Source organism: Pelophylax lessonae, assembly GCF_965119305.1.
Source record: "Pelophylax lessonae genome assembly, chromosome: 3".
Classification (NCBI taxonomy): domain Eukaryota; kingdom Metazoa; phylum Chordata; class Amphibia; order Anura; family Ranidae; genus Pelophylax; species Pelophylax lessonae.
This window is the reverse complement of record NC_138770.1, coordinates 318,001,897-318,028,759: the sequence shown is the minus strand read 5'-3', so window position 1 is coordinate 318,028,759 and position 26,863 is coordinate 318,001,897. Positions and strand designations below refer to the sequence as shown.

Genomic DNA, 26,863 nt, shown 5'->3' with positions numbered 1-26,863 from the left:
CCATCAAGAAAGGTCACAGACCTGAAGAATCTGGTTAGATCTGTAAGAAGGCAAAAGTATCCTTTCGGTATGTCTTTGCATGAGGTTATTAGAGAAGATGGTGTCCTCATTCAGAGCAGTTTCCTATGCTCAATTCCATGCCACACCTTTACAGAAAAACATTCAATCACCATGGACCAGAAAGGTCCAGTCCCTAGACTGGTGCATGTCTCTGGTACCAAGAGTACGTCAGAGTCCAAGGTGGTGGTTGATGACCAGAAATTTGGAGAAAGGGAATTCCTTTCTTCTAGTAATCTGGAAAGTAGTGACTACAGATGCCAGTCTCTCCGGCTGGGGAACAGTTCTGGAGGAAGCCACTGTCCAGGGAAAGTGGTCTGGGGTCATCAATGGCTTGGAAATCTGAGCAGTTTGTCGGGCTTTAAAGCACTGGAAGTCCAGACTTTCGAGGTTACCCTGTCAGGGTACAATCCGACAATGCCACAGCTGTGGCTTATATAAACCATCAGGGAGGCACCAAAAGTCAGTCAGCCCAGAAGGAGGTGGATATCATCCTATCCTGGGCATAAAAATTTGTTCCATGCCTATCAGCGCTTTCCATTCCAGGAATAGAAAGTCTGCCTGCCAGTTTTCTAAGTCGTCAACAGATGTTTCTGGGAGAATCGTCCCTACACCCGAGATCTTTGCATTGATCTGCCAACGCTGGGGGGTCCCAGATGTAGATCTTTTGGCATCCAGGTTGGTTCAACAACAAGTTGAAGAGATTTGTGTCCAGTACCAGGGATCAACTCGCAGTTGGAGTAGATGCCTTGGTGACTCCTTGGGAGTTTTCCCTGATCTATGCCTTTCCTCCTGGTTCAGCTGCTGCCGCGTCGGTTATGCAGAATCCAGCTAGAGGGGAAACCAGTAATCCTGGTAGCTCAAGCATGGCGGAGGTGGTTTTGGTATGCACAAATTCACAAACAAAATTGGCAGTAGCAAGGCCTTGGATTCTTCCACAGTGTCCAGAACTGCTCTCTCAAGGTCTGATATTCCACCCTGCTTTACAGTCTCTAAATTTGACCGCCTTGTTTTTGAAAGAGCGGGTATATCTGGCCCTGCAGTTTCTACCCTGATAAATGCTAGAAAACCAGTCTCTAGAGGCATTTTTTTTTACAGAGTTTGGAAATCTTACATTACCTAATGTGAGGCCAGGAAATGGAATCCCCGCAAATATATTGTTGGGAGAATTCTAGCCTTCTTGCAAGTAGGGGTAGATATGAAATTAGCCTTAGGCACTATTAAGGGTCAAATTTTAGCCTAATAGTTTTATTTTTCCAGAGACCGATCGCTTTACATTCCTTGGTTCAAACCTTCATTCAAGGGGTATTAGGTATGTTTCCACCAGTGAAGCCACCATTGTGTCCTTGGGATCTAAATTTCGTGCTGGCAGTTTTACAGAAATAGCCTTTTGAGCCATATTCCCCTGGTTCTTGTGACCAGAAAATGTTGTTTTTGATTGCGATAACTTCAGCCAGAAGAGTATCAGACCTAGCAGATCTTTCTTGTAAAGAGCCATTTTTGATTTTTACATCAAGATAGGGTGATTCTATGTCCACACCCAAGTTTTTTGCCTAAGGCAGAGTGCCGGTTTTCATTGGAATCAGGACATGAAACGGTCTTCCTTCTTTCCAGATCAGCGGAGGAAAAGTTACTACATTCTCTTGATGTAGTATGTGCATTTAAGATTTAATTGAAAAGGTCAGCTCAGATTCGTAAGGCTGAGCTTTTGTTTGTGCTTCCAGAAGGGCCCAGGAAAGGACAGGCAGCATCTACATCTAAAACTTCTCAATGGATTCGCAAGGCTATTATCCAGGCTTATGGTTTGAAAGGGAAGGTTCCACTTTTTCCAGGAAAGGCACACTCTACCAGAGGAGTGGGTGTCTCTTGGGCAGTTCGCCATCAAGCTTCTATGGCTCAGATTTGCAAGGCGGTTAATTGGTTGTCGGTGCATACGTTTACTAGATTCTATCAAGTGGATGTTAGGACCCAGAAGGAGTCTGCATTTGGCTGCAGTGTTCTGCAGGCAGCTATGTAGATATTTTGTGGTCTGATGGCGGTATTTATGGTGTCCCCCTCAAGTGCATTGCTATGGGACGTCCCATATGGTAATGAATATGGCTCTGTGTCCCGTGATGTATGATAAAGAAATATTGATTTTTTCCTACAGCTTACCTGTAAAATCCATTTCTTGGAGTACATCACGGGACACAGAGGTCCCATCCCTCTTGTATAGGATGTTTATTGCTTGCTACAAAACTGAGGTACTTCCTGTGTAGAAGGGGTTATATAAGGGGACTTCCTGTCTGATTGGTTGCCAGTGTGCATTCACCTATAGGTGGCGTATAACCAATATGGCTCTGTATCCCATGATGTACTCCAAGAAATGGATTTTACAGGTAAGCTGTAAGAAAAATCCATATAAAACTATGTCTGGTGGAAATCCAATACAGCTCACCATCCAAATAAAACCCTCTACAGTAAAGTATGGAGGTGATAATATCCTGATATGAGGGTGTTTCTGTACAGCAGGGACTGGAGCACATGGATAGAACGAAAAATAGACAGGCCAAAATACCTTCAAATTCTTGAGGAAAATCTGCTGCTCTCTGCCAGAAAGTTGTCAATGGGAAGAAGATTTACCTTCCAATATGACAATGACCCAAGGCACACAGCATAAATGACCACACAATGGTTGAAGGACCAAAAATAGGAATGTCCTTGCATGGCCTAGTTGGAGCCCAGACTTAAACCCCACTGAAAATCTGTGGAATGACTTGAAAACTGCAGTCCACAAAACGGTCTCCATCCAATTTAACTGAACTTGAGCAGTTGTGCAAAGAGGAGTGGGCAAATAATGTGAAGTTTAGATGTGCAAAGTTATTAGAGACATATCTCAACAGACTAAAGACTGTAAGTAAGACAAAAGGCGCCCTCCATAGAAGTCCAGAGTTACGAAACATGTAAGGGCGTGAGCACGCAATCATCTGTTGTCACGTCGGAAGTCTATGTCCGGGTACCCGCTGTCCTGTACACGTAGCGGTGAGTTACCGATGAACATTAGACGCCAACGAATTACATACTGTTTATGCTGCTATCAAGTTGATTATATGCGAGTGCAATTGTATGGGGAATGGGGTGTCATTAATAAAGTGTTCTTTGCGGAATTACACTATTAGTCCCCTCTCTGCTTCACATGGTCTGATCGCCACTGCTGCCTTTATGAATTGCTGAGGCCCATGTTTGAGTGTGTATGTTCCTTGGATTCCGGTGGATGTTAATAAGAGCCTTATTGATTATCTCCACTGCCGAACAGAAGCAACTGGGTTCATGACAAGGCTTTTCAAAGTCTTGGGTCCGGTGAGTGTTCACTACTAGGGGGACAAGTCTGTGGTGTGGTGATGGTGGTCCAGCCTTGTCCAAGCTAACACCGTGGTGAATTGCATTTGTGTCCGGAATCGCATGAACTAATATGAACTTTACAGGCCTCTGTGCAATTTTTAAGTGGATTTTTATCACATTTAAAGGACAGTGTTTTATACATTTAATTTTTATACATATTTTTATACATGTATTTATGGTTTTATACAGTAATATTTATGTATCATTCAGTTGAGCGCTGCTAGTGTGTTTAGGCATTCCAGCCAAGAGTCTTATTCACACCTTTTTGATATTGATTTTATTTATAGCGGCTCCTATCAAAAAAAATTATCTTATTAGCGCTGGGTGAGTGGGTAATTTATTGCTTACTCCTCTTTTATTAAGACAAAAGGTGGTTCAACAAAATACTGACACAAGTGGGGTGATCATTTTTCTAACCCAGTGATTCTTTTTTTGAATTTCTTTTATTTTTTCCTGACATGTTGGTCTTACATCTTTCACTTGGATGTTATAAGTTGCACTGAGTAAATAGAGGTGGATAAAACAAAAAACTATCTGTCCTCATTTCAGGCTGCAAAGCAACAAAATGAGATTATATTAAAGGGGGGTGATTCTTTTCTATATCCACTATATGTTGTGCAAAACTTTTCTGTAAGTGTGTGATATGTACAAGTCTTTATGTATCACTACAAGCAGAATTTTTTTTCTAAAGGCAGAATTGCGCCCAAAGCCAAATCCTTCTTTGCTATAAGCGCAGGAGATACTCCCCAGCACCTGGCAAGCAGACAACAGATCCAAGATGGTCATGCATTTTACACAGAAAGCAAAAAATCATCAGGGGCTGGAGAAAATACTTTTTTGGCCAAGAGACATAGGGTTGATTTCCTAATATTGAGCCATGGCTTACACCAGTGTGGCTTTGAAGTCTTGCTACTTCAGCGCAACTTCAAAGCTGACTATTAGTGCGATTTCATGTGCGGCTGGCTGACATCTGTACGACTTCCTTTAACGGGTGTCAATACAAATCACACAGAAATAGTGCAAGAACCTTTTTCAAAGTCGCTGGGAACAGATTCATTGCCGCAAATGGGCTGCGAATGTCATGCGTCTTTGAACTGCCAAGTCCCATGACAAGTAGCACTGGGGTGAACCAGGGCTTAGAGTGTTAAACGTGGTGCAGCTCTGCATGTTAGCCATTCAGCTTCTAATTTCAGTTTGTTCAATAAAGCGAAGACAAAAAAAAAAATGGATGCTGGTAGGTTTCTATGCGCAGCTGCACCAGATTTTGCACTCTCTAATTTTAGTAAATCAACCCTATTGTGTATCTCTTCTGCCAAAAACTACCTTCTTGTGATTTTTTGTTTAAGGGAAGTTAGTTTCACTTTACCCAATAACACTTTCCCCGAGGGATGAGAGAGCTTGAAATCACATCCGTTCCAATCCGTATTCATTGAATATTGGTCTTCGCCACAAATCACAAATCTGTGAATCTGTAAGCCTGAGACCAGAGCAAATCCTCAATAGGCAACATGAAAAATATGTTCTCTTGTTCCTCTATCTGCAGGAACTCGATGATTGTATCGCTGGAGGTGCATGTCTTTTTGGAAGTGTTTGATGCATCTCCAATGGCAAGGCAGTGATTCACAGAAGAGAGGATATCGCTTGGGATTCAGATGAAGCTTTGATTTATATCTGGCTTATATTTTCAACATTGCCTATTTAGCCTTTTCTATAAAACTTGTGTGTCTACTTCTTCTGGTAAGCAGATTTGCCTCATCACTGTGATGTTGGGTGTGTGTGTACATCTATCGCATAGAAGTTGGTGTGGGGTTTCTATGCTATCAACTAATCATCTTTATTGGACATTTATGAATGTTTTATTTATATTTCACCTTAGCACTGCACTCTGGCTAGATCTTTGATATTATTACTGGTATTTGTAATCAACAAATTAGTGCTGGCCGCTTGTCCATTTAACATTCCATAGTCTAAGCGCAGACGTTTTGCAAATTTTCATTGTTGAGAACATTATATTGCAGCTTACCAACTCTTAGATGTTATGGCTGCTTTTCTTTTTTAGGCTTTCTTTCCTTTATTTTCATCTGATGATCTGTCCAGTAAGTCTGTTGTTTTTCAACAGAACAAGCTCTTCGACAAATGTATCAGTTAAGAATGTTGAGACAAACAATTTAGCACTGACAGGTTGACAGATCAACTTTTATGTAAAACCTTTATCCCAAAATAAAAAAACTGTTGCTGTAACTGCAATTTGGCCTGGAGCCTGGCTTTAATTTGTTAGTGTATCTAAATCTGCCGGTTCATCTAAAACTCCTCATACCCCATACGGACAACGCTGCTGTCCAAAGGTGTCCCTGTGCTCCTTTATCCAGAGTGAATGTTATGGTCAGGTGAAAACAGAAAAAAAAAAAAGGTAAAAAACTAATGCAGTCACCACATCGAAGGATTGGTGAGTTGCAATATATTACATCTTTGGTTTTGAGATTATTACCTCTATAAACCTTGACCATGGTTACGTTGCCATCCTCAGGAAAGGACATTGGCAAACAAAGTTTTTAGGACAGCCAATAAGAGGATAATGCCAGGACAAAGGGTAGGGTGTCCTGTACTGTGTCCAAGAAAATTATTTTACAGGCAAGCTAAAATTTCTCTATTTCTTAATTGTATAGTACAGGACACAGGCCCTTTTAAGTCATGACCATGGGACGTTCCCAAGTAAAACAACTGAGGGGTGGGCAGAAAAGGAAACAATGTCAATAGGCCCAAAACAAGAGAAACAGGTTCCAAAGTCAAACAGAAGCTTGAAGCACCATACAGCGAAACCTGGCATCAGCAGAAGCCTGAAAATCTACCTTATAAAACTTCAAAAACGTGTGAACAGAGAGTAGGAAATTTTGTCTGGAAATAGAACCCAAAGACACCACATCCCAATTATGGAAATAGGAAAAAACTGAACAGAGAACCAAGTAGCAGCCTTGCAAGTCTAAGAAACAGATGCCTGGTGCTAAAAAAAAAAAAACAAAAGGCATTGACTCTGAATGAGAAGAGTAAGCCTTAACAGGGAAAGGATGATTTCCCAACCTTCAAGGTCTACGCTTTAATGAAAACCTGCCCAATTCACCTAGAGATGGTGGAACAGAGAAAAGGACAGCCCTTTTGTGAGCCTGCAAGCAAGACAAAGAATCCAAGAGAAACTCACAATGCACTACATCTTAACAATATAGAGAGATCTGGCTGGGGTGCTTTGGTGCAGGGCAAAGAGAAGGCAGGACAATGTCCTGATTAGGGTGGAAGGAGAAAACTCCCTTAGTGAGAAAGGAGGCCAGAGGTCTCAAAATCACCTTGTGTTTACAGAGAACAGTGAGGGTTAGCTACAGGATAAGGCCACCAATTCTGAGACTCATCTAATTGATGTGATAGCCATGAGGAAAACATACGGGTAAGGACAGCCAAGGAAATATGCTAAATGTGCTTTAAAGGGAGGATATCGTAGGAAAGATGTCTAGGGGGCTGAAATAATAAATTTGAGATTACAAGGAGGGCCTGAACAAAGGCCTTTATCAGAGAATGAGCGGCCACCAGTCCCTGATGGAGAATGATCAATGCTAAGACTTGCCTCACATCACACGAAGTAAGCCTTCAAAATACGATAGATCTTGCGAGCAATCAGTTTCCGAGTTTTAAGTAGCATAGGAATAATGGGGTCAGATATACCTCACTCTCTCAAGATTCAACAGTCAAGCCAATAAAGCCAGCAACTGTGAAGCAGGATGGTAGACTGGACCTTGAGACAGTATGTCTGGCTGGTCTGAAGTGCCCGTGACACTTAACACAGAAAGGAGGATTTCCTTTTCTTCAAGGTGTATGCCTTAGTGAAAATCTGCCCAATTCGCCTACAGTTGGCGGAACAAGAACAGGACAGCCTTTTGAGAGCCTGCAGGCAAGACAAAGAGTCCAAGAAACTCAGAATGCATGTACTACATCTAAACAATATAGAGAGATCTATGTGGGGTGCTTTGCTGAAGGGCACAGAGAAGGCACTCTAATCTACCTACTCTTTCAGGTTTGTTCACGGTGAGTGATAATCGCTCCCTGGGCACATTGTTGGTCCCCGACGGGATGACCTGCACGTTGAAGCAGAATTGCCTCCCCCCACGTAGTTGGGACCTTGGATGGCTAACCCTACTGGTGGGATTGTTATGTTAGGAATAATGCGATTGTATTACCTAACCCTATTCATCTGTCATGTTTGTATATGCTTAACCTTTGCAATGATATACCAATGTTTGTTTTCATAGCCACAGATGGTTTTGCCCTTGCAGGGCCCCTTGACCTTCCCTAGATGTCGAACTGGAGGGGACTTTCGAGGACAATACTTATTTCTCTTTAGGTGGGCATTTCAAACAGAAAGAATATTAATGGGCCGCCTATCCAAATCTTGCTACAGGACTTCTGGCTTGGTCATTTACCAGTTCTTGTGTTGGAAGAAATGTTTGTATGTTCAAGTTAATCTGTTATGGTTTTAGGTCTCTTTCATTTGGGCTGGTGGGGAGTGGACCCCTTGGGTCGGGGTTCTTCCTCTGAAAGTGCCTTACTGCTCCCCGACCTAGGCCTTCTCTGCCCTGGTGGCAGTAGACCTGCTCTTTTGAGCCTTAGCTTCATTTACCTTTTTCCTCCTTTCCCTCCCTGTTTAACTCTCCCCCCCCCGCCCTTCGTTACATACCCTAGGCTTAACTAAGCCGTCGTTGACACCTTTCCCTCCCCCCTTTTTTTTTCTCCTAATACCCTTGTTCCTACTCCCCCGTCTCTGGAGGTTGTGTTAAAAACTTACTAAAGCAACACTAGCCATGCACATGAAGATTATTTCTTGGGATATCAAGGGGCTAAATTCCCCAGAGAAACAAACTAGTTGCCTCAAGGAGCTCTGGAGATTGAGAGCTCACAGTATTTCTTCAAGAGACTCACTTCAGAGCAGTTAAGATCCCCAAACTTCACAACAACAATTTTCTGACAGTCTTTCATAGCCCATCCTGTTCCTCCAAATCTAAAGGAACTAGCATTCTTATTGCTAGGTCTCTCCCCTGGCAATTTTCAGATGTGTACCGAGATCCAGAGAACAGATTCATCCTGCTGAAAGGGAAAATTTATTCTCAAACTTTCACACTGGCGAAAGTGTATCTAGCCAATACCAATATCTTTTCTTTCTGCTCTCGATTCTTTCAGTGAAAGGACCCTTATCTTAGGGGGGAGTCTTTAACATGACCATTGACCCTTGCAAAGACTCCTCTACGCGACTGACTGCCACCACTAGAGGATGTAGAATGCGCCTCAAGGATCTTCTCCACTCACATCAACTGGTGGACATTTGGAAGATCTTCCATCCCCAGGAAAGAGATTACACCTACTACTCCCCCTCACATGGCTCTTATTCCAGAATGGATTTCTTTCTTATCAAAAATTCTACTATGCCTCTAATCTCTAAGGCTGAAATAGGTCATATTGCAATTTCAGATCAAGCTCCAATTATATTAGAAGTTACCCCCCAACAACAACAAGCGAGTACACCGACATGGCGTCTAAATTAGTCATTATTGAAAGACTAGGAAATTACAGCAGACATTCTGGTGCACTGAATGATTATTTCTCTACCAATTCGGGATCGGTAGAGAATCCCCTTACCTTGAAGTCCGCACACAAGTGCCATATCCGTGGGATCTTTATTAAACACAGACATGTACAGTGGTGATAGAAAGTTTGGGCACCCCAGGTAAAAATTTGTATTAATGTGGATTAAGAAGCCAAGAAAAGATGGAAAAATCCCCAAAAGGCATCAAATTACAGATTAGACATTCTTATAACATGTCAACAAAAGTTAGATTTTATTTCCATCATTGACACTTTCAAAATTACAGAAAACAAAAATATGGCGTCTGCAAAAGTTTGGGCACCCTGCAGAATTTAGAGCATGCAATGCCCCTGCATTCACTCACAGAAGGCCGGCTCTGGGGGTGTGGTCTGACTCCATATGACCCCATTGTCAGATGACCCCGCAGTGGTTCTTCTCAACCTGACTCCTCTTTCCCAGAAAGAGAGTGGTCATCCCATAACCCCCCCTCCCCCCCTCCTCTCTTTTTTATATCCTTTTTTAAGAACAAAAATTGATGCACATTGTCACGGCTTGGTACCGTTCATTTTATTCAGCCATTGTTAGATTCTATTTTGTCAGACGTCTCAAACTTTACTAACCTTACATACCAACCCTTTACAGTCCTATTTGCAGGTTCTATTGGGCTTATGTTCACAAATTGATGTTTATTACCCTGTTGACTGTATTGTTATTTTTCGGCACACCAGCCACTTGCGGTTTACTTTGTCATTTGTTGTGCATCTTTAAATTTAAAAAAAAAGAAAGAAAGAAAGGGAAGGATGGAGGGCATAAAGCAGGGCGGTGTTATGGGTCCAAGCTTGTTCCCTGGGACACCACACCCTGGACCCACAGGTCCAAAAAGAAAAGGCTAAAAGATGACCCCCTCACTGTAAAAAAATTGGGCACGCCCCTTCATTGTGAGGGGGATTTGGTGCCAGATTTGGCTGGCTAGGACATGCGATGGAGCTGAATGGAGGACTTGACTTTTTTTTTTTTCTTTGAACACACTTTTACACTTTCAAAAACCATTTTGTTTGTTATCATCACAAGTGGACACTTAGGTTTATATGAGCGGTTTGCTGAATCTTTTTAATTTGTTGGGAGTTTTTTTGTCACTTTTTTCTTTCACTTGATTATTGTTGTTAGAAATTACAAGAAGAGCAGAAAGGCAAAAATACTATGCCAAAACAAGTCCAGTAGGAGTTTCTCTCTGCAGATACAGAACATTAAACAATGATGTAGAAATGAAGGACCATTGGTCCAAGTGACATTGTATTGTTAGATAATTATCATGGCCTTGCCTGCAATTGCGATGTACTTTGTGAACAGTACAATCGTCCAAAAGAGGTACCGCTCTTACTTATGGGCAAAAAAAAGCAATACTAAAGGCGGAAAAGGGAGGACTTGACTTTCAAAGCCGTGTACTGGGAGGGACAAAAGCAATTCACTAAAACACAGAAACAGAAAACCTGGCTGTAGACTTAGCATTCTTCCTAATGAAAGAGTGTTTTTTAGCCCATTACTTCCTTATTAAAGGTGTTTAGTGACTCACCACAGCGTTTTTTTAAAAACTGCCTCTTCAGACCAGTTACACAGCCAGAGAACCATGTGCAACTGTACTGAAATGAGATCCAAGTGAGAGTTTTTGGGCAAGGAATCCATCAAACCATCCAGCAAGTAGCACAAGGAGGAGCAGCTCCCATTTCTTGGGTTTTGAGCGATTCATCAAGATTAACTTGGGGTTGTGCTCCATTCGCTTTACCCAGAATTCCAGAGTTTTGGCAAACCACAATAGTCACAAACAACGGATGCATTGCTGAGCTTGAGAAAGCAACAGAGGCTTTAGAAACTGCTGCAAAACTTTTGTTCAAGGACATCATCAATAGGAACCGTTGGACATATATAACACTTTACAACAAATCACACTGCGCTTCCCTGCTTTATCAAGGGTGAGCACAACACACACACAGTCTAGTGCTGGAGGGACCATTACAAGCCACCCCAGGCGTTTTCCACATGGCGTGAATTACAAATAATTTCTCCATGTGAAGAACCAGGCGTAGTTTCAAATTTTCCATTATAGTGACTGCATATAACCATAGTAAAGACATAAAGCAGCCTGTGTCCTGTACTGTACTATTTAGAAAATAAATTCTGGTTCACAAACTTACCCATTCTGGAAAGGGCACACTTTTGTATGTAATATGAAACTGCACTTCTGAAAAGCTAAGATGAAGTCCTCTTGAAAACAAACACAAGACCTTCCCACTGTGGTTTACATGATCTAACAGATCGAGATCCATTTGAACAGTAACACTGGTATATACAGTCTGCAAGAGAGCTATTTGCACTAAAATATAGATATTTGCACTAAAAACAGTGTTCACAGTGCACTTTCAGTGACAAGAATTCTGGGAGGATGCTACTAGGTGCATCCTATGTAAATGTCACATATACCACCGCATGCAGGCGTTTAGGGGTAAAAAAAAGTACTTTTTGTACCACTGCGAACAGTGGGTGAGAGTTTGGGTGCCCATTTACAGTTCTACCAAGTGGAAGTGCACGTTACATGCATTGGTGTGATGTGGTTGCATCCACCCTGGCTGTAAGCCACTCCAACACACCTTTCTGACAGATGTGCATTGTTCCACTAATGTTCTTTGTGATGCACTGTCCGAAATGGCAGAAGCAAGCAAAATCAAAGTCAGAACTAAGTTTAGGTGGGGGGGGGGGGGAGGTTCATGTAATCCTCAAGGTAAATACATGCAGGGGTCCAAATCACTGTTTTTCCGTACTGGAAATCTCACTGAAGCTTGCCTGCAGTTGGCTAGATAGACACAGATTAAACATAAAATATAACCTTTTGTGAAATTTTACTTTGTTTTTTGACAGTTAAAAAAAGAACCAAAACATGGGTAACTTTATTGAAAATAGTCTTCAATGTATTAGGAAAACTGCCAAGCACTCCTCCACAAAAGAAAAGTTATATTATTATTATTTATCATAATCAGGAATAACCATGCATGTGAGCCTGGTTTATTAAAATGTATTTGTATACACGCAAAGATGGTGTGAACATTATCGTTCCCTTATACCCTGGCATAAATGCAATGCAATGTAGAAGCACAAAGAAGAGATTAGTTGCTCACTTACCCTTAAACGCAGATGTATCCGTTTGCTCTTTTTTGCTTTTGAAGTGGAAGCAGGAGTCTTGGAAGACTTATGTTAGCAAAAACAGAAGACAAATGGCAGGACTGCATGGTAAGTAACAATGCAATGAAATGGCAGAGCAAAGGAATGTTAGTATGTAAGGAACATCACAGAGACAAAAGCAGGTTAGATTGGCTGAGTGAGATAACATATTTATGAGAACATGTGTAAAAGGTGATGCGACAGTCATTCCATTCTATAAAGGTTGCCTTACCTCTACATCCTCACTAAAATCTTTGGCACAGAATATATTTTTCAAGGCTGTTACTGAATTATCAGATTCGTCTGAAAACACAGAATAACATACATCAATCAATGCTCTTTCCCTGCCAAAATATACACTTACCTGCATAAATCTTAAGTACCTTGGGAATAATCAGTTAAGCCACTCTGGTTACGCTTTAGAGCTGGCTTCAGGGGCTTCTTTGCCTCCATTGCTTTGGGAGGGGAAAATGTGGATTCCTCTGTGGCAATCTGAAAACAAATATCAAATATTTGAGTTTCTAGTGTGCTGAAAATATAATTTACATTAGACACAAACAATTATGTAGCGCCAAGGTAAAATGAGAATAGTAAATTTCATCATAAATATACAAATGCCCATGTATATAATATAATAAAATGGCAGAGGTCGTCCTGTGATTAAACATTAATTAACGAACACTAAACTACTGAAGGATGATGCAGCCAATGCTAGATAGGAGTGGAGCAGAAACTCCAAAAACATCTAGTAAATACAGTAAAAGAGCAGCGCAAAACACATTCAAGTGTAGTAATAACTGAACCATTTATTAGCTAAAAAGTAATTTAAAACACTCACAAATGAACTGCTAGATGACAGCTTAGCATAAAAAGATGCCCTCCATTTCCACTAATCAGTAAAGAGATTTCCCTGGCCAAGGCAGGAAACTGCAAGCAACACTACATTTGGACAACTGCTGGAAAGGCAGTGAATATCCAATGGGGGGCTACTAGAAGCTCAGTAGGCTAACCCTTGACTTCTGGAAAAGGAAGAATCATATCAAAAACTTGATTTATCTTGTAATAGTGAAAAAACTTGGTTGTACTGCCCTGAGCCCTTCATTAGGGAGAGAGTAGGATGATTAACAACCTCTGTATAAATGAGGTTTTAGGCAGGAATTAAAAAGATTAAAAAAAAAAAAAGTGTGTTCAACAAACACTCCAGGGAGTTTAAGATGTGTAACAAGTACAAGTCAAACCTGCCCTAGAAAGAATACAATTGCAGTAATAGTGCAGACTGTACCTGAAAGACTAAGACCTGTGCTGTTAAGTGAAATGTGGGAATCCTGGAGATAGCACTAGGGCATTTTACCACAAGGAAAAAAGCAGAGAAAAAATTATGTAAGAATTATTCCTCAAAGGATATCTGCATACTGTTAGAAGAATGAATCTTTTATATAACAGGACCTTCACAATAAATATTCCCTGGGAGGAATCATGGCAGGGTAGCAATATTACTTACTTGCTGTCCTGCCGAACTTCAGAGTAGTACAGTCTGAAGCAGATCTATATTTCAGCCACCTAAACTTGGTGGTTCAATAGGATGACTTGCACAAAACGTGGACTCTCCAAATTAAAAGGGGGGGGGGGGTAACTGAAGAATTGAGACTTCTTCATAAAGCAGAGAATATACCTCGAGAAATCCCCAATAATAATATAAACCTCAGACAGGTAATTAGAAGAAAGAAATCGGATGTAAATCAGAAAAAATATGACCAAATAGTCCAGAGAGAAAACAGCATATTTATGAAGATTGTGGATAGCAGCATCTTCATTTTGCACAAGGTGCAATAATTTATAAACTGATTGATCTTGGAGAAGGTTTTCTAAGGTTCAAGATTAGTGTAACTAGATATAAAGGAGGGGTTATGCTTAAGTTGCGTCAAATGGTCAGTGCGGAGATCAGCATCCCTGGAGGACTTCATATAGCCAGTTCAATACTCGGAATTTAACTTTGTTGAGCTTTTGGTTGAAAAAGTTATTTGGAGAATTAGGCAACGTAAGGGGTGCAATCATCCTTGAATTCAACAGACTTCTTTATAAGAAGTAGAAGTAGGGGTGGGATAGATATCCTCAAAACAAACTCATATCAACACAGAAAAACCAAGGTCCCAGGGTGTGTGAAGCCTAAACTATCCAAAACAACACACATGGAGGCTTAGACACACCAGACGTGAAGAAGAGAAACTATAAAAGGATTATGGTTCAAGATCTGCAGTTCTAGTGGGAGGCAGACTCTGATCTCTATGTGGTATGACAACTGCATTGGATGAAGACTTTTTGCCTGGTCTACAGATCTGCACTGCAGTAGGTACATTTTTTGAGAACCAGCGGGATTAGGAACACCACTGTGAAGTGTGTATGCAAATAAATGCCTTCCCTTAAACGGAAAGTTAATGGCATTCTTTAAACGTATCCTCTATGTCAGCCTTTTTCAACTGGGGTGCCTTGAGGCTTCTTCAGGGTGCCTTGGCAAAATGTCTAAAAATTGATCAAAAATTGTATACCAGATAGCAGGTGGATGAAGCCTGCCTTTTAGTTACAGAAAGCAAAGGGTTTTTTATTATGCACCATTACGTCTTTCTAGACACCAATGATGTGATCAGTTGATATGGAGAATGTCTGTTGCCTCCATAGCATACTTGTTTGACCCTCCTCTGCCCCGCTCTCTTAGCACTGGGGTGATATTAGCTGACTGAAAAATGGAGGGAGAAGAGAAACATTGGAATACTAGTCAGTACCAGTGTGCAAGAGTGTATTTGCTTTGGAAGAAAACATCACCTCTAACGTTGGGTGTCCTGCGTATGCTGCATTATGTAAAACTATTAGAATAGTTTTTTTACATTTTAGAATGGGGTGCCTCGAGACTGTCCATAATGTTAAAGGGTGCCTTGACTGAAAAAAGTTTGAGAAACCCTGCTTTATGTCACAGGCAAGCAGCCAAACTGCCCTATGCATCAGAACATACATCAAACCCTATGCAAGAGACAAACCTTATAAGTCTCTAAAAATCCATCACTGCTGAACTGATGGGCAGCAGACTAATCCATTTAAGTCAAACTTGAGACTTTAGTAGGTAGTCCAACTGTCAGTCAGTGAAATCAGTAAAGGTAAAAACACCATTAACCTGAAAGGTTGCAAAACAGTGAAATAAACCTCGCACTTATGGTGCGATCATCCAAATAGTGAATAAATGTATAAATAAATATAAGTGTACTTGTCATTCTAGAGTGACCGTGCAATAGCTGCTAGCTGCAAATTAAAGTGCATGTGCCTTTAAATAAATGTGATACTGGTGTCGCAGCGCTGCTATTTAAAACCAATAAAAACTTGTGTAGACAATATATATAAAGTGCAAATGCAGATGTGAATCATACAATGTGTTCTAGACAATGATGTTAAAACTCCATAAAACATGTGCTAATCAAAAGACAATAGAATAAAACTGATAGTGTCATAAAAAAGTCCATATAAATCCATCAACGTGCAAATAGTGCTTCTGCTGGGTTGATTGAACTGCAGATGACCGAGCGATTTGTGGTGAGTACATTACCACAAGGGGATGAGCACCCGAATTAACCCAGAAGCACTATTTGCACGTTGATGGATTTATATGGACTTTTTTATGACACTATCGCTGCGACACCAGTATCACAACCTGAAAGGTTGCTGTAACGGATCCTATAGTCTCTATGAGAGAGATCCGTGCAGCTTCTCCCGAAATCCCAGTGACAATACCATCAAGAAGTGAAAATTGCTCCCCATTCCCCCACACATCAGTCCAGACTTCATGATGGGATAAAACAAACTGTTTATTAAAAAGACACACACTCAATTTATACACACATGAGCCCATCCCCCTCCTCATCAAATTACTACACACAGGTCAGGGGTTGAATGACCACACCAATGTGAGTTCATTAGCATTTCTAAGGAATGACGATCACAAGCAGCATTCTTAACAGATGACAATGGCTCAATCAACCTGAGCCAATTAACTTGCAGACGGCCGTACTCAAGCTCATGGAAGACAGAGGGTTGAACTGATGACATTAGTATCTGTACACATCTTAGCATGGCTTTGAATATTTAGTAGTTACAGACTTTATGGCAACAGGCCACAGGTCTCACAGAGCAACTTGGAGAGACATTGTTGAAAACTAACCCTCTCCCTTACAGGCAAAACTCAGATTTTGTCACATAGCTCCCCCTTAGTTCCATGGGACGGCATACCCGCCTAGACCCTAACGGGTCGGCTTGGGGATGTCCGGTTAGTAGAATCTATTTCTCTAGTTCTGTCTGCCGGGATAACCCATCAGCATTGGCGTTCTGCTTCCCTGGCCGATATTGTATGGTGAAGTTGTAGGGCTGAAGTGCCAAGCTCCATCTCAACAGTCTGGGGTTATCTCCGGCTACTCAGTTGGGCCAAATAAGTGGGTTATGGTCCGTCATTACTGTAAAGGAATGTCCATACAAATACGGCTGCAGTTTCTTTAGCGCCCAAACTAGGGCCAAACACTTTTCAACGGTGGCATAACTGACCTCCCTGGGTAGAAGTTTTCTGCTCAGATATGCCACCAAAGGCTCCATGCCATCCTCCCCAACCTGGCTTAAACAGCTCCCAGTCCAAACATTGAGTCATCTGGGTATCTGGAGAGGGTGAGGCATTCATAGCTCGTTCCTGCTGTCTGGTGGTGACTGGGAGTGCTCCTTCCGAAGTCGGGGTTATAAATTGTGAAGTTAAACACCCCAAGTCATTCCCCAACAAGACCTCAGCTGGTAAATCTGGCATGATGCCCACTTCCACTGACTTAGCCCCGGTGCCCCAATCAATATGCACCCTGGCGGCGGGTAGCTTGTGGATGGCTCCCCCTGCCACCCTTACAGCCACAGCACGCCCAGTGTGCTGTGAGGGTTTAACCCTGTGCGGTTGTACCAGGGTTATGGTGGCTCCAGTGTCTCTCAGTCCCCTGGCTTCTTGTCCATTTAGTCTCACCGTCTGTCTGTGGTGAGCCCTGTTGTCCTCAGCTACTTGCACTGGGTTAGCCTCGTGAAGGGTACCCAATTGCTCCTCAGTGGGTTCAAATCTGGGTACAACTGGGGAAACCTCTGCGGGATAGTGGGGGACCATTGTCTGTGCTGAAGGGGGTGACCCTGGTCGGATCCATGCAGCTTGGTTCCTGCTCTGGGTACAGTCTTGTTGATAGTGCCCAAACTGCTTGCACCTGTGGCACTGTACCCCACTGTGGGACCGGTATCTGGGTGTCTGCCTGTGGGTGTGGTAGTAGTGAACTGCTGCTTGCGCTGGGGAAGGTGGCCCTGTTCTAATCCATGAAGTGTGGTTCCGTTTCTGAGTGCAGTCTCTCTGATAGTGCCCAAATTTCTTGCACAAACGGCACTGCACTCCATTGTGCCTATGGTATCGATTTGCTGGGGCATTAGGGATTAGTCCTGATTGTTGGGGTGCTGGTGCTTGAGGATAGTACTGGGGACATAATCCTGATGATCCTCTGTGAAGGTCGACCCGCCTGCTCTCATAGAATTCATCCGCCAGCCTGGCTGCCTCCTCCACTGTCTGAGGTTTCCTGTCTTTGACCCAGTTTCTGACATCTGCAGGAGTGTAGTCAAAGAATTGTTCCAGCAATAGCAACTGTATGGCATCCGCTAATGAAGTCGGCTGGCATCCCTGCATCCAATTGCTAGCGGCGCGGTGCATGCGGAATGCCCACTCTGTATATGACTCTTTGCCCTGTCTCCTGAGGGCCCGGAATTTTCTTCTGTGTGCCTCCGGTGTAACAGCATAACGAGCCAACAAAATTTCTTTTACTTTGTCATAATTGTAATTGTCCTCGTCAGGCACTGCTCTAAAGGCTTCTGCTGCTCTGCCTGATAACTTGCTGCTCAATATCGCAGCCCAGTTAGCTCTTTCCAGGTCCTCTAATACACACTGTCTCTCAAAGTCTTGCAAATAATTATCAATATCCATCTCACCCTCTGTGAAGCTTTTAAATGCAGCATAGTTGATCTTACGTGGCCATCCTATTGTAGATCCAGGTAGCGACAACATATCCCCTTGTAGTGATCTGGCTCTGGCCTCCCGAGCTTCCCGGATACTCTGTGCTTCCGTAGCTTGTGTCATGAATTGCACCACAATTTCTTGTGAGGGGTTAGGTCCCAGCATACTTAGTCTCCATCTTACATCCCTTTGGAACTCTGTTTCCTCTGTGTTTGCCATTTGCAGGTTGCTAGTTTGGTCGCTCTCCAGTAGTTCGGCTATTATCGTGGCTTTTGGCTTGTTGCTCGCCCCTAAGCCTCGAGCTTCCAGCAGTTCCTTAAGCGTCGTTCGTTTCAGCCGTTCGTATATATGCACCATTTTCCACCTCTTTCAGTTCAGGATATCCATTCGGGAGAAAAATCCCACTACTGCCACCAGTGTAACGGATCCTATAGTCTCTATGAGAGAGATCCGTGCAGCTTCTCCCGAAATCCCAGTGACAATACCATCAAGAAGTGAAAATAGCTCCCCATTCCCCCACACATCAGTCCAGACTTCATGATGGGATAAAACAAACTGTTTATTAAAAAGACACACACTCAATTTATACACACATGAGCCCATCCCCCTCCTCATCAAATTACTACACACAGGTCAGGGGTTGAATGACCACACCAATGTGAGTTCATTAGCATTTCTAAGGAATGACGATCACAAGCAGCATTCTTAACAGATGACAATGGCTCAATCAACCTGAGCCAATTAACTTGCAGAGGGTTGAACTGATGACATTAGTATCTGTACACATCTTAGCATGGCTTTGATTATTTAGTAGTTACAGACTTTATGGCAACAGGCCACAGGTCTCACAGAGCAACTTGGAGAGACATTGTTGAAAACTAACCCTCTCCCTTACAGGCAAAACTCAGATTTTGTCACAGTTGCCTCACATTGTCAGAAGGAAGCCAAGATTGCATTGGCTGATCCCAGTGCTGAGAGAAATATTTCAAATAGAGTGTATTTGCAAGGTCTTTGCAATAGCAAGAGCTCTAAAAAAAAAAATCATATTCTTGGTACAGCAGGCTGTTCTCCTAGCTGAATAATGTACTGAATCAATCTTGGAAAGCACATACAAATCTGGAGTCATATGGAACTTGCTTAAAGTATAATTAAAGGCAACACTTTTTTTTTCAGTTTTGGGTAGAGTGGAGAGGGATTGGAACACCTGTCAATTTTTACTGCAGTTTGTGCCCCAGTTAGGGAGATTCACCCTATTTGTGACAGTAAAAGAAAATCACAAATGTTGGGCTGACACTAGAACAGTAACGAAAATAAATCTTTCAATGGGGAAACTAGTTCTGGTGACCCTGATGACACCCCAAGATTTTCTCACCTAGGAGGGATTTTTTCTCGTGTCCTGTTTTGGCTATGGGACAGGAAGTGAAGGGAAATACCGCCAATGGGTCAAAGATGGCAAAAAAAAAAAAAAAACACCTGCTGTTATTACCTACCCTTGCTCTATCAAAAAAAAAAAAAAAAAGTTTTGCCATCCTTAAATAAAGCCCCTGTGGGGGTAGGTTGTAAAGAACTCTGAATCAGAAATGGCAAATAGGGGTTCTAGACTCACAGACAGCTGAAAGCATGGTAAGGTAGAATTAGATTCTGCTACAGATGCCAGCATGTTTAAATTTTCTACAAGAAAACTGCTGCAATAAGTGTGCAAAGTTTGACAAAAGCCAAAACTTATACAAGAGGCCTTCCAGACACATCGCGGGACTCAGGCTCCCTCAGTGGAGCTTTAGAAGCTGCTGATTAGGATGACCACATAAAAATTGGGGTCCTAGGATCTAGGTTTCCGGCATTTGGTCTTTCTGGGGGCACTGGTGACTAGAAACAGTAGGAGAGTGAGGGACAAAGTCACCCCTGATGCAGTGGAACTATCCTCTGAGCATCTCTGAAAAACATGTTGTACAGGTTAGTGGAAAAACAGCTAGATCCAAAGCGAGGTAAGGCCTTGCATAGTGACAAACTCAAGCAGCTGCTATACAGCCGGATGTGACAAAATCTCTGTAGGCAGGAGGTGAAATAATACAGGAGATCAGATGGTCCACACTTCGATACAAACAGAAGCAGCGAGGGGCGGTGCTTCCTCTTAACTAAGTGAAGGGAAAACAGCATGAAGCCCGTGTGCGTACTTCACAACACTCTGCCTCAGTGCTCAGTTCACTCAACTTTACCTTTTACCTCAGTGAAGTGACTTTGGTGAAAAAGTAAAAAAAAAAAAATGGTTGTGATTGTGAGGTAGTTTCTGATGCTTTAGCATGACTGGCTTTACTCGCTAATTCATCAGAGCCAGGGTCACACCAAAAGGTTGTTCCAGGGCTCTGGACACGGGCAGCGCTCTGCAGGTAATAAAGTACACAATGGTCTGGAGAGTGCCACATTGCTGGGTCCACTGTCTAGTATATCTTCACCACATCCAGAGACTTATTCACACAGTGAGTTAAGGGACTAGGTCACAGCTCTGGATCTAGGAAAGCATTACAGCTTTCCAACACAGTGCACAAAGCTGGAAATCACTAAACTGCAGAGATCCCTGCCAGGTGGTCAGATTTTAAATTAACCTAACAAACTTTGGTCAAGGTACAGATTCCAAAGCTGTTGCTGAAGATACATTGACCAAGGCAGCTGCTGTATTGAGACTAACTCAAAAGCAATCAGAAATCTTGACTGAAAGAAAAGCGACAGTGTTTATTGTTTTGTATATGAAAAAATAATAAAGTAATAATGAGAATTAAAATATGTTTATTTTGAGTTTTTCAAAGTTCAGAAACCACCTATTCCTCTCTAGAACATGTCCCAGCATTAATTTTCTTTTACCTTGTTCCTGTAGAGAGAAGCTGCTTTTATTACTCCCTGTGAAGAGGGATCAGTAGGGCTGACGATACTGCTTACAATTTTGTTGCAACATGCAAAATGTTGCCAGCCAACAGAAAAAAGTTAGATGTTCATTGGATTTCTGACATGATCATTAAGTATTATTTACTATACATGTAATTTAAAATGTATAAAATATGAAGAAATGTGAATGCAGTTTAGATATATACTAAATATGCATTTTTTTTTTTGCCAAAACATACACCTTAAAGAGTAAGTGCACTTTGATGCAAAGGGCACTAAATCATCCTGCACCCTCTTTAGCACACACATAAAAAAAAAAAAAAAACAATATCACACCTATACACATACCTCTTCAAGACAGCCATAGCATGCCCCAAGCATGGCTGAATTTACAGCCTCTCCTGCTGGCTGTGCTTCTGCAATAAGCAGCCATAGCAAAGAATCAGACATCTTCTGAAGCAATGCTTAGGAGGGCTGAAGGTGGTTTGGTATACTTTGAAAGATAAATTACTTATGTCAAAGGATCAATAGGGCACCTGGCCCAGATGCAGCAAAAAAATGTGATTTTTTTACTTACCGTAAAATCCATTTCTCTGATGTTCATTGATGGACACAGCTCCTGATAGTCATAACCATTGGGTTATACTGCCCCCTACAGGAGTAGGACACTAGGCAGAAAATAATTTTGGCTACACTCATGGGCAGTTCCAGGGGGTATACTCCCTCTCTCTGGTATAGCCACTCAGTTTTGTTACAAGCAGTGTCAGGTGAATTATAACTCCATAGAGGGGTAGGTGCTGTGTCTGTCAATGAACATCAGAGAAATGGATTTTATGTGCAAGTCAAAAAAACAGAATTTTTGTAAAATCTTACCTGTAAAATTCCTTTCTCTGAGTCCTCCGACAGTCGCCGCCTCTTCATATTCGTCACAATGGGGTAATTGACCTTTGCTCCGTAGGAGTAGCTAGGCAACAGAATATGTCAATATTAAAGCTTTTAACATATCCCACCCCCAGGGGGTGGTCCCCTCAGTCAATACCCTCCTACTTCCTGTATCCATACCTCAGTTTCAGTAGAATAGCAGTAGAGTATACAACCAAACCCCAAAAGAGGGGCGGGGGCGGCGACTGTCGGAGGACTCAGAGAAAGGAATTTTACAGGTAAGATTTTACAAAAATTCAGTTTTCTCTTACGTCCTCCGACAGTCGCCGCCTCTTCATATTCGTCACAATGGGGACGTCCCAAAGCAGTGCAAACATGAGGGGTGGGAAACGCAGCCGCGCCTAAGGCAACGCCGTCTCCATATCAGAATCAGAGAAAGGAATCTTACCAAAGGAAGGAACCAGCCGGGCAGCATGAAAAAACTTGCTCAACAGAAGCAACAACCCAGGAAAAAACAAATAACCTAGGGATAAAAACACATCCCAAACAGCCAAGGGTCCAAACAAGGGACCTTAAAGAACTGCCGCACTAAGAACCTTGCGGCCAAAGGAAGCATCTGCCGATGCCTGAACATCCACCTTGTAGAATTTTGAGAAGGTGTGAACGGACGACCAAGTCACCGCCTTACACACCTGGGCCACAGAAGCCCGATGATGACAGGCCCAAGACGTACTCAGAGATCTGGTAGAGTGCGCCTTCACAGGCATAGGAGGAACTTTCCCCTTCAAGGCATATGCCTGTTCAATGGTCTGTCTGATCCATTTGGCGATGGTAGAAGCCGACGCCGCCATGCCCTTCCGAGGACCCTCTGGAAGGACAAATAAGGAATCCGACTTGCGAAAAGATTCAGTCGATTTCAGGTAAACCCTGATCGCCCGAACAACATCCAGGGAGTGCAAATCCACCTCCTTCGGATGTTTAGGTTTCGCGCAGAGCGAAGACAAGACAATGTCCTCATTGAGGTGAAATTCCGAAATCCTCTTCGGAAGAAAAGAAGGGTTAGGTCACAAGACCACCTTATCCAAGTGGAGCACCAGATACCGAGACCTGCAGGACAAAGCTGCCAGCTCCGATACTCTGCGAGCCGAAGTGATCGCCACCAAAAAGGCAACCTTCTTGGACAACATAGACAACGAGATCTTCCTGATCTGTTCAAAAGGAGCACGTTGTAACACGGACAGAACAAGATTCAAGTCCCAAGGAGGCAGAGGTTCCCTCCTCGGAGGGACTAGATGTCGCACCCCTTGAACAAAAGTGCTAACCAAGGAGTTAGATGCCACAGGACGTTGAAAAAGAACGGCCAACGCAGACACCTGACCCTTGATCGTAGCCAGCGCCAAACGCTGGTCAACACCCGTCTGAAGGAACGACAACACCCTAGACACAGAGTACGTGCGAGGGGAATACCCCCTGGACTCACACCAGGCAAAATAGGCCTTCAAGTACGGTAATAGACCTTCCCCGAGGAAGACTTCCTCGCGTTGATCAAAGTGTGAATGACCTCAGGGGAGAGACCCCTATCCTTCAGGACCTTGGTTTCAACAGCCAGGCCGTCAAAGCCAGCGACTGTAAAGCAGGATGGAATATCGGTCCTTGAGACAGGAGATCCTCTCGAAGAGGCAGACGCCACGGGGCGTCGACCGCCAGATTCACGAGGTCTGCGTACCAGGACCGGCGAGGCCAGTCCGGTGCCACAAGAATCACCGCGTGCAGTTCCGAGTTCAACCTGCGAAGGAACCTGGACAGCAGTTGAATCGGCGGAAACGCGTACATCAGTCGGTACTGATGCCACGGAGCTACCAACGCGTCTGCCCGAGGATCGCGCGTCCTTGCCACGAACCTTTTCACCTTGTTGTTCAGACGAGACGCGAACAGGTCCACCTCCGGAAGACCCCACTTCGCGCACAACATCTGGAAGACATCCGGGTGGAGGGACCATTCCCCCTGGTCCAGGGTCTGGCGACTCAGATAATCCGCCTGCCAGTTCTCCACCCCCGGATTGTGAACCGCCGTTATCGCCGGGACGTGCGTCTCGGCCCAAGACAGAATGTCGGCCACCTCCCGAGCTGCTTGGGCACTCCTGGTGCCCCCTTGGTGGTTGATGTAGGCCACCGCCGTGGCATTGTCCGTCTGCACCCGAACCGGACGGCCCTGCAGCCTGTCCGTCCAACGTCAAAGGCAGAGATTTATCGCTCGCAATTCCAGGATGTTGATCGGAAAGGAAGATTCCTCCTCCGACCAAGTTCCCTGGGCGGACAGAACGCCCAGAACACCACCCCAGCCCGATAGACTGGCATCCGTGGTGACCACCGTCCTTGAGGCGAACAGGGATGGGTCGTTCACATATGCCAGGAAAAATACCTGACTGAACGCTCGATGGCAGGCTGAGAAGCCACTGGCCCACAACCTGCGACCAGGGGGGCCAGCCCGAGACCCAGCCCGCGCGATCCTCTTCATCAGAAGACCTAACTAATGCTGACAAAAGTAACAGCTAAGCAAAGAGAGAGAAAAAAACTCAAATAAAATCAAAAAAGAAGATAAAGGCTGAGACAAAATGCCCCAGCATAGAGACATCCAGCTACTCCTGACAAGCTAGACAATGAAACTGAGGTATGGATACAGGAAGTAGGAGGGTATTGACTGAGGGGACCACCCCCTGGGGGTGGGATATGTTAAAAGCTTTAATATTGACATATTCTGTTGCCTAGCTACTCCTACGGAGCAAAGGTCAATTACCCCATTGTGACAAATATGAAGAGGCGGCGACTTTCGGAGGACGTAAGAGAAATCCCATTTTCTCTTTCATGTACAAAAGAATGAGAAATGTTTGCTCACATTGACACAGCAGTCATTGCCACATCCCTAAATCATAATCAGAAAAGAATAAAAATGGTTAGGGGCAGGCCCGACACTCAATCAAGCCAAAGGCTGAAGGAATGCAAGCGCTGCACCTTTCCAAGCGCATGGGATTTGCAAGGGCAATGATTGGTGGTAAGTTTTGATAGAACATTTTAACAAGGACAGTTATAAAAGAATTAATTGTATTCAAATTGCAAGTACAAATGTTAAAAGCAACATAAAACAGACATATACATGTCCAAACATAATAGAAAAACAATGAACAGCAGTATGGATCACATAGGTCCTACATGTTTCGCCGAGGCATAGATCCTCACAGAATGGCTTCCTCAGGGACCAAACAGGTGAAATCCCATTACTGATTCTAAGTAGCAAGATATAATATAAATTTGTTATAGGAACCAGAAAGTACAACAGTCATGTATATACACAAAAATGCCAAGCACAGTAGAGATGACCCCCTAAATAAGCACAACATGTTCCTACTCATACAATGATTTCATTTCATATAAGGTATGACATCTGTTGAAAGTGACGACAGCCCACGATATTAAAGCACAGCGCGAAGTTAACCGGCAGTGGCCAGGAGGTAGGTTCGGCACATGTCCGGGGTCCCCAGATATGGTGGGCACTGGACTGGGCTACAGCCCACTAGCAGAGTAATTGTGTCCAGGGGAGAGAATCAATTTACCTACAAAATAGATATGAATGAATGAATCCACCTGTGTGTAATCAAGTCTCCATATAAATGCACCTGCACTGTGATAGTCTCAGAGGTCCGTTTAAAGCGCAGAGAGCATCATGAAGAACAAGGAACACACCAGGCAGGTCCGAGATACTGTTGTGGAGAAGTTTAAAGCCGGATTTGGATACAAAAAGATTTCCCAAGCTTTAAACATCCCAAGGAGCCCTGTGCAATTGATAATATTGAAATGGAAGGAGTATCAGACCACTGCAAATCTACCTGGCCGTCCCTCTAAACTTTCAGCTCATACAAGGAGAAGACTGATCAGAGATGCAGCCAAGAGGCCCATGATCACTCTGGATGAACTGCAGAGATCTACAGCTGAGGTGGGAGACTCTGTCCATAGGACAACAATCAATCATATACTGCACAAATCTGGCCTTTATGGAAGAGTGGCAAGAAGAAAGCCATTTCTTAAAGATATCCATAAAAAGTGTCGTTTAAAGTTTGCCACAAGCCACCTGGGAGACACCCAACAAGTGGAAGAAGGTGCTCTGGACAGATGAAACAAAAATCAAACTTTTTGGCAACAATGCAAAACGTTATGTTTGGCGTAAAAGCAACACAGTTAATCACCCTGAACACACCATCCCCACTGTCATGGTGGTGGCAGCATCATGGTTTGGGCCTGCTTTTTTTCAGCAGGGACAGGAAAGATGGTTAAAATTGATGGGAAGATGGATGGAGCCAAATACAAGACCATTCTGGAAGAAAACCTGATGGAGTCTGCAAAAGACCTGAGACTGGGACGGAGATTTGTCTTCCAACAAGACAATGATCCAAAACATAAAGCAAAATCTACAATGGAATGGTTCACAAATAAACATATCCAGGTGTTAGAATGGCCAAGTCAAAGTCCAGACCTGAATCCAATTGAGAATCTGTGGAAAGAACTGAAAACTGCTGTTCACAAACGCTCTCTATCCAACCTCACTGAGTTCCAGCTGTTTTGCAAGGAGGAATGGGCAAAAATTTCAGTCTCTCGATGTGCAAATCTGATAGAGACATACCCCAAGCAACTTACAGCTGTAATCGCAGCAAAAGGTGGCGCTACAAAGTATTAACTTAAGGGGGCTGAATAATTTTGCACGCCCAATTTTTCAGTTTT

At 43.2% G+C, this 26,863-nt stretch overlaps 1 protein-coding gene across 2 annotated transcripts in view; it reads right to left on the bottom strand.

The window, feature by feature from the left end:
• CLCN2 (chloride voltage-gated channel 2) overlaps window positions 1-26,863 on the bottom strand; it is a 684,072-nt gene that overhangs the window by 54,015 nt on the left and 603,194 nt on the right. The window contains exons 18-20 of one of the 2 annotated variants that reach the window (XM_082249904.1): window positions 12,658-12,766; window positions 12,507-12,577; window positions 12,236-12,301 (exon numbers count right to left, since the gene is read on the bottom strand). In XM_082249904.1, the coding sequence (XP_082106030.1) occupies window positions 12,236-12,301; window positions 12,507-12,577; window positions 12,658-12,766 (246 nt within the window). The remainder of the gene's footprint in view (window positions 1-12,235; window positions 12,302-12,506; window positions 12,578-12,657; window positions 12,767-26,863) is intronic. The other variant, XM_082249905.1, reaches the window with a different exon arrangement.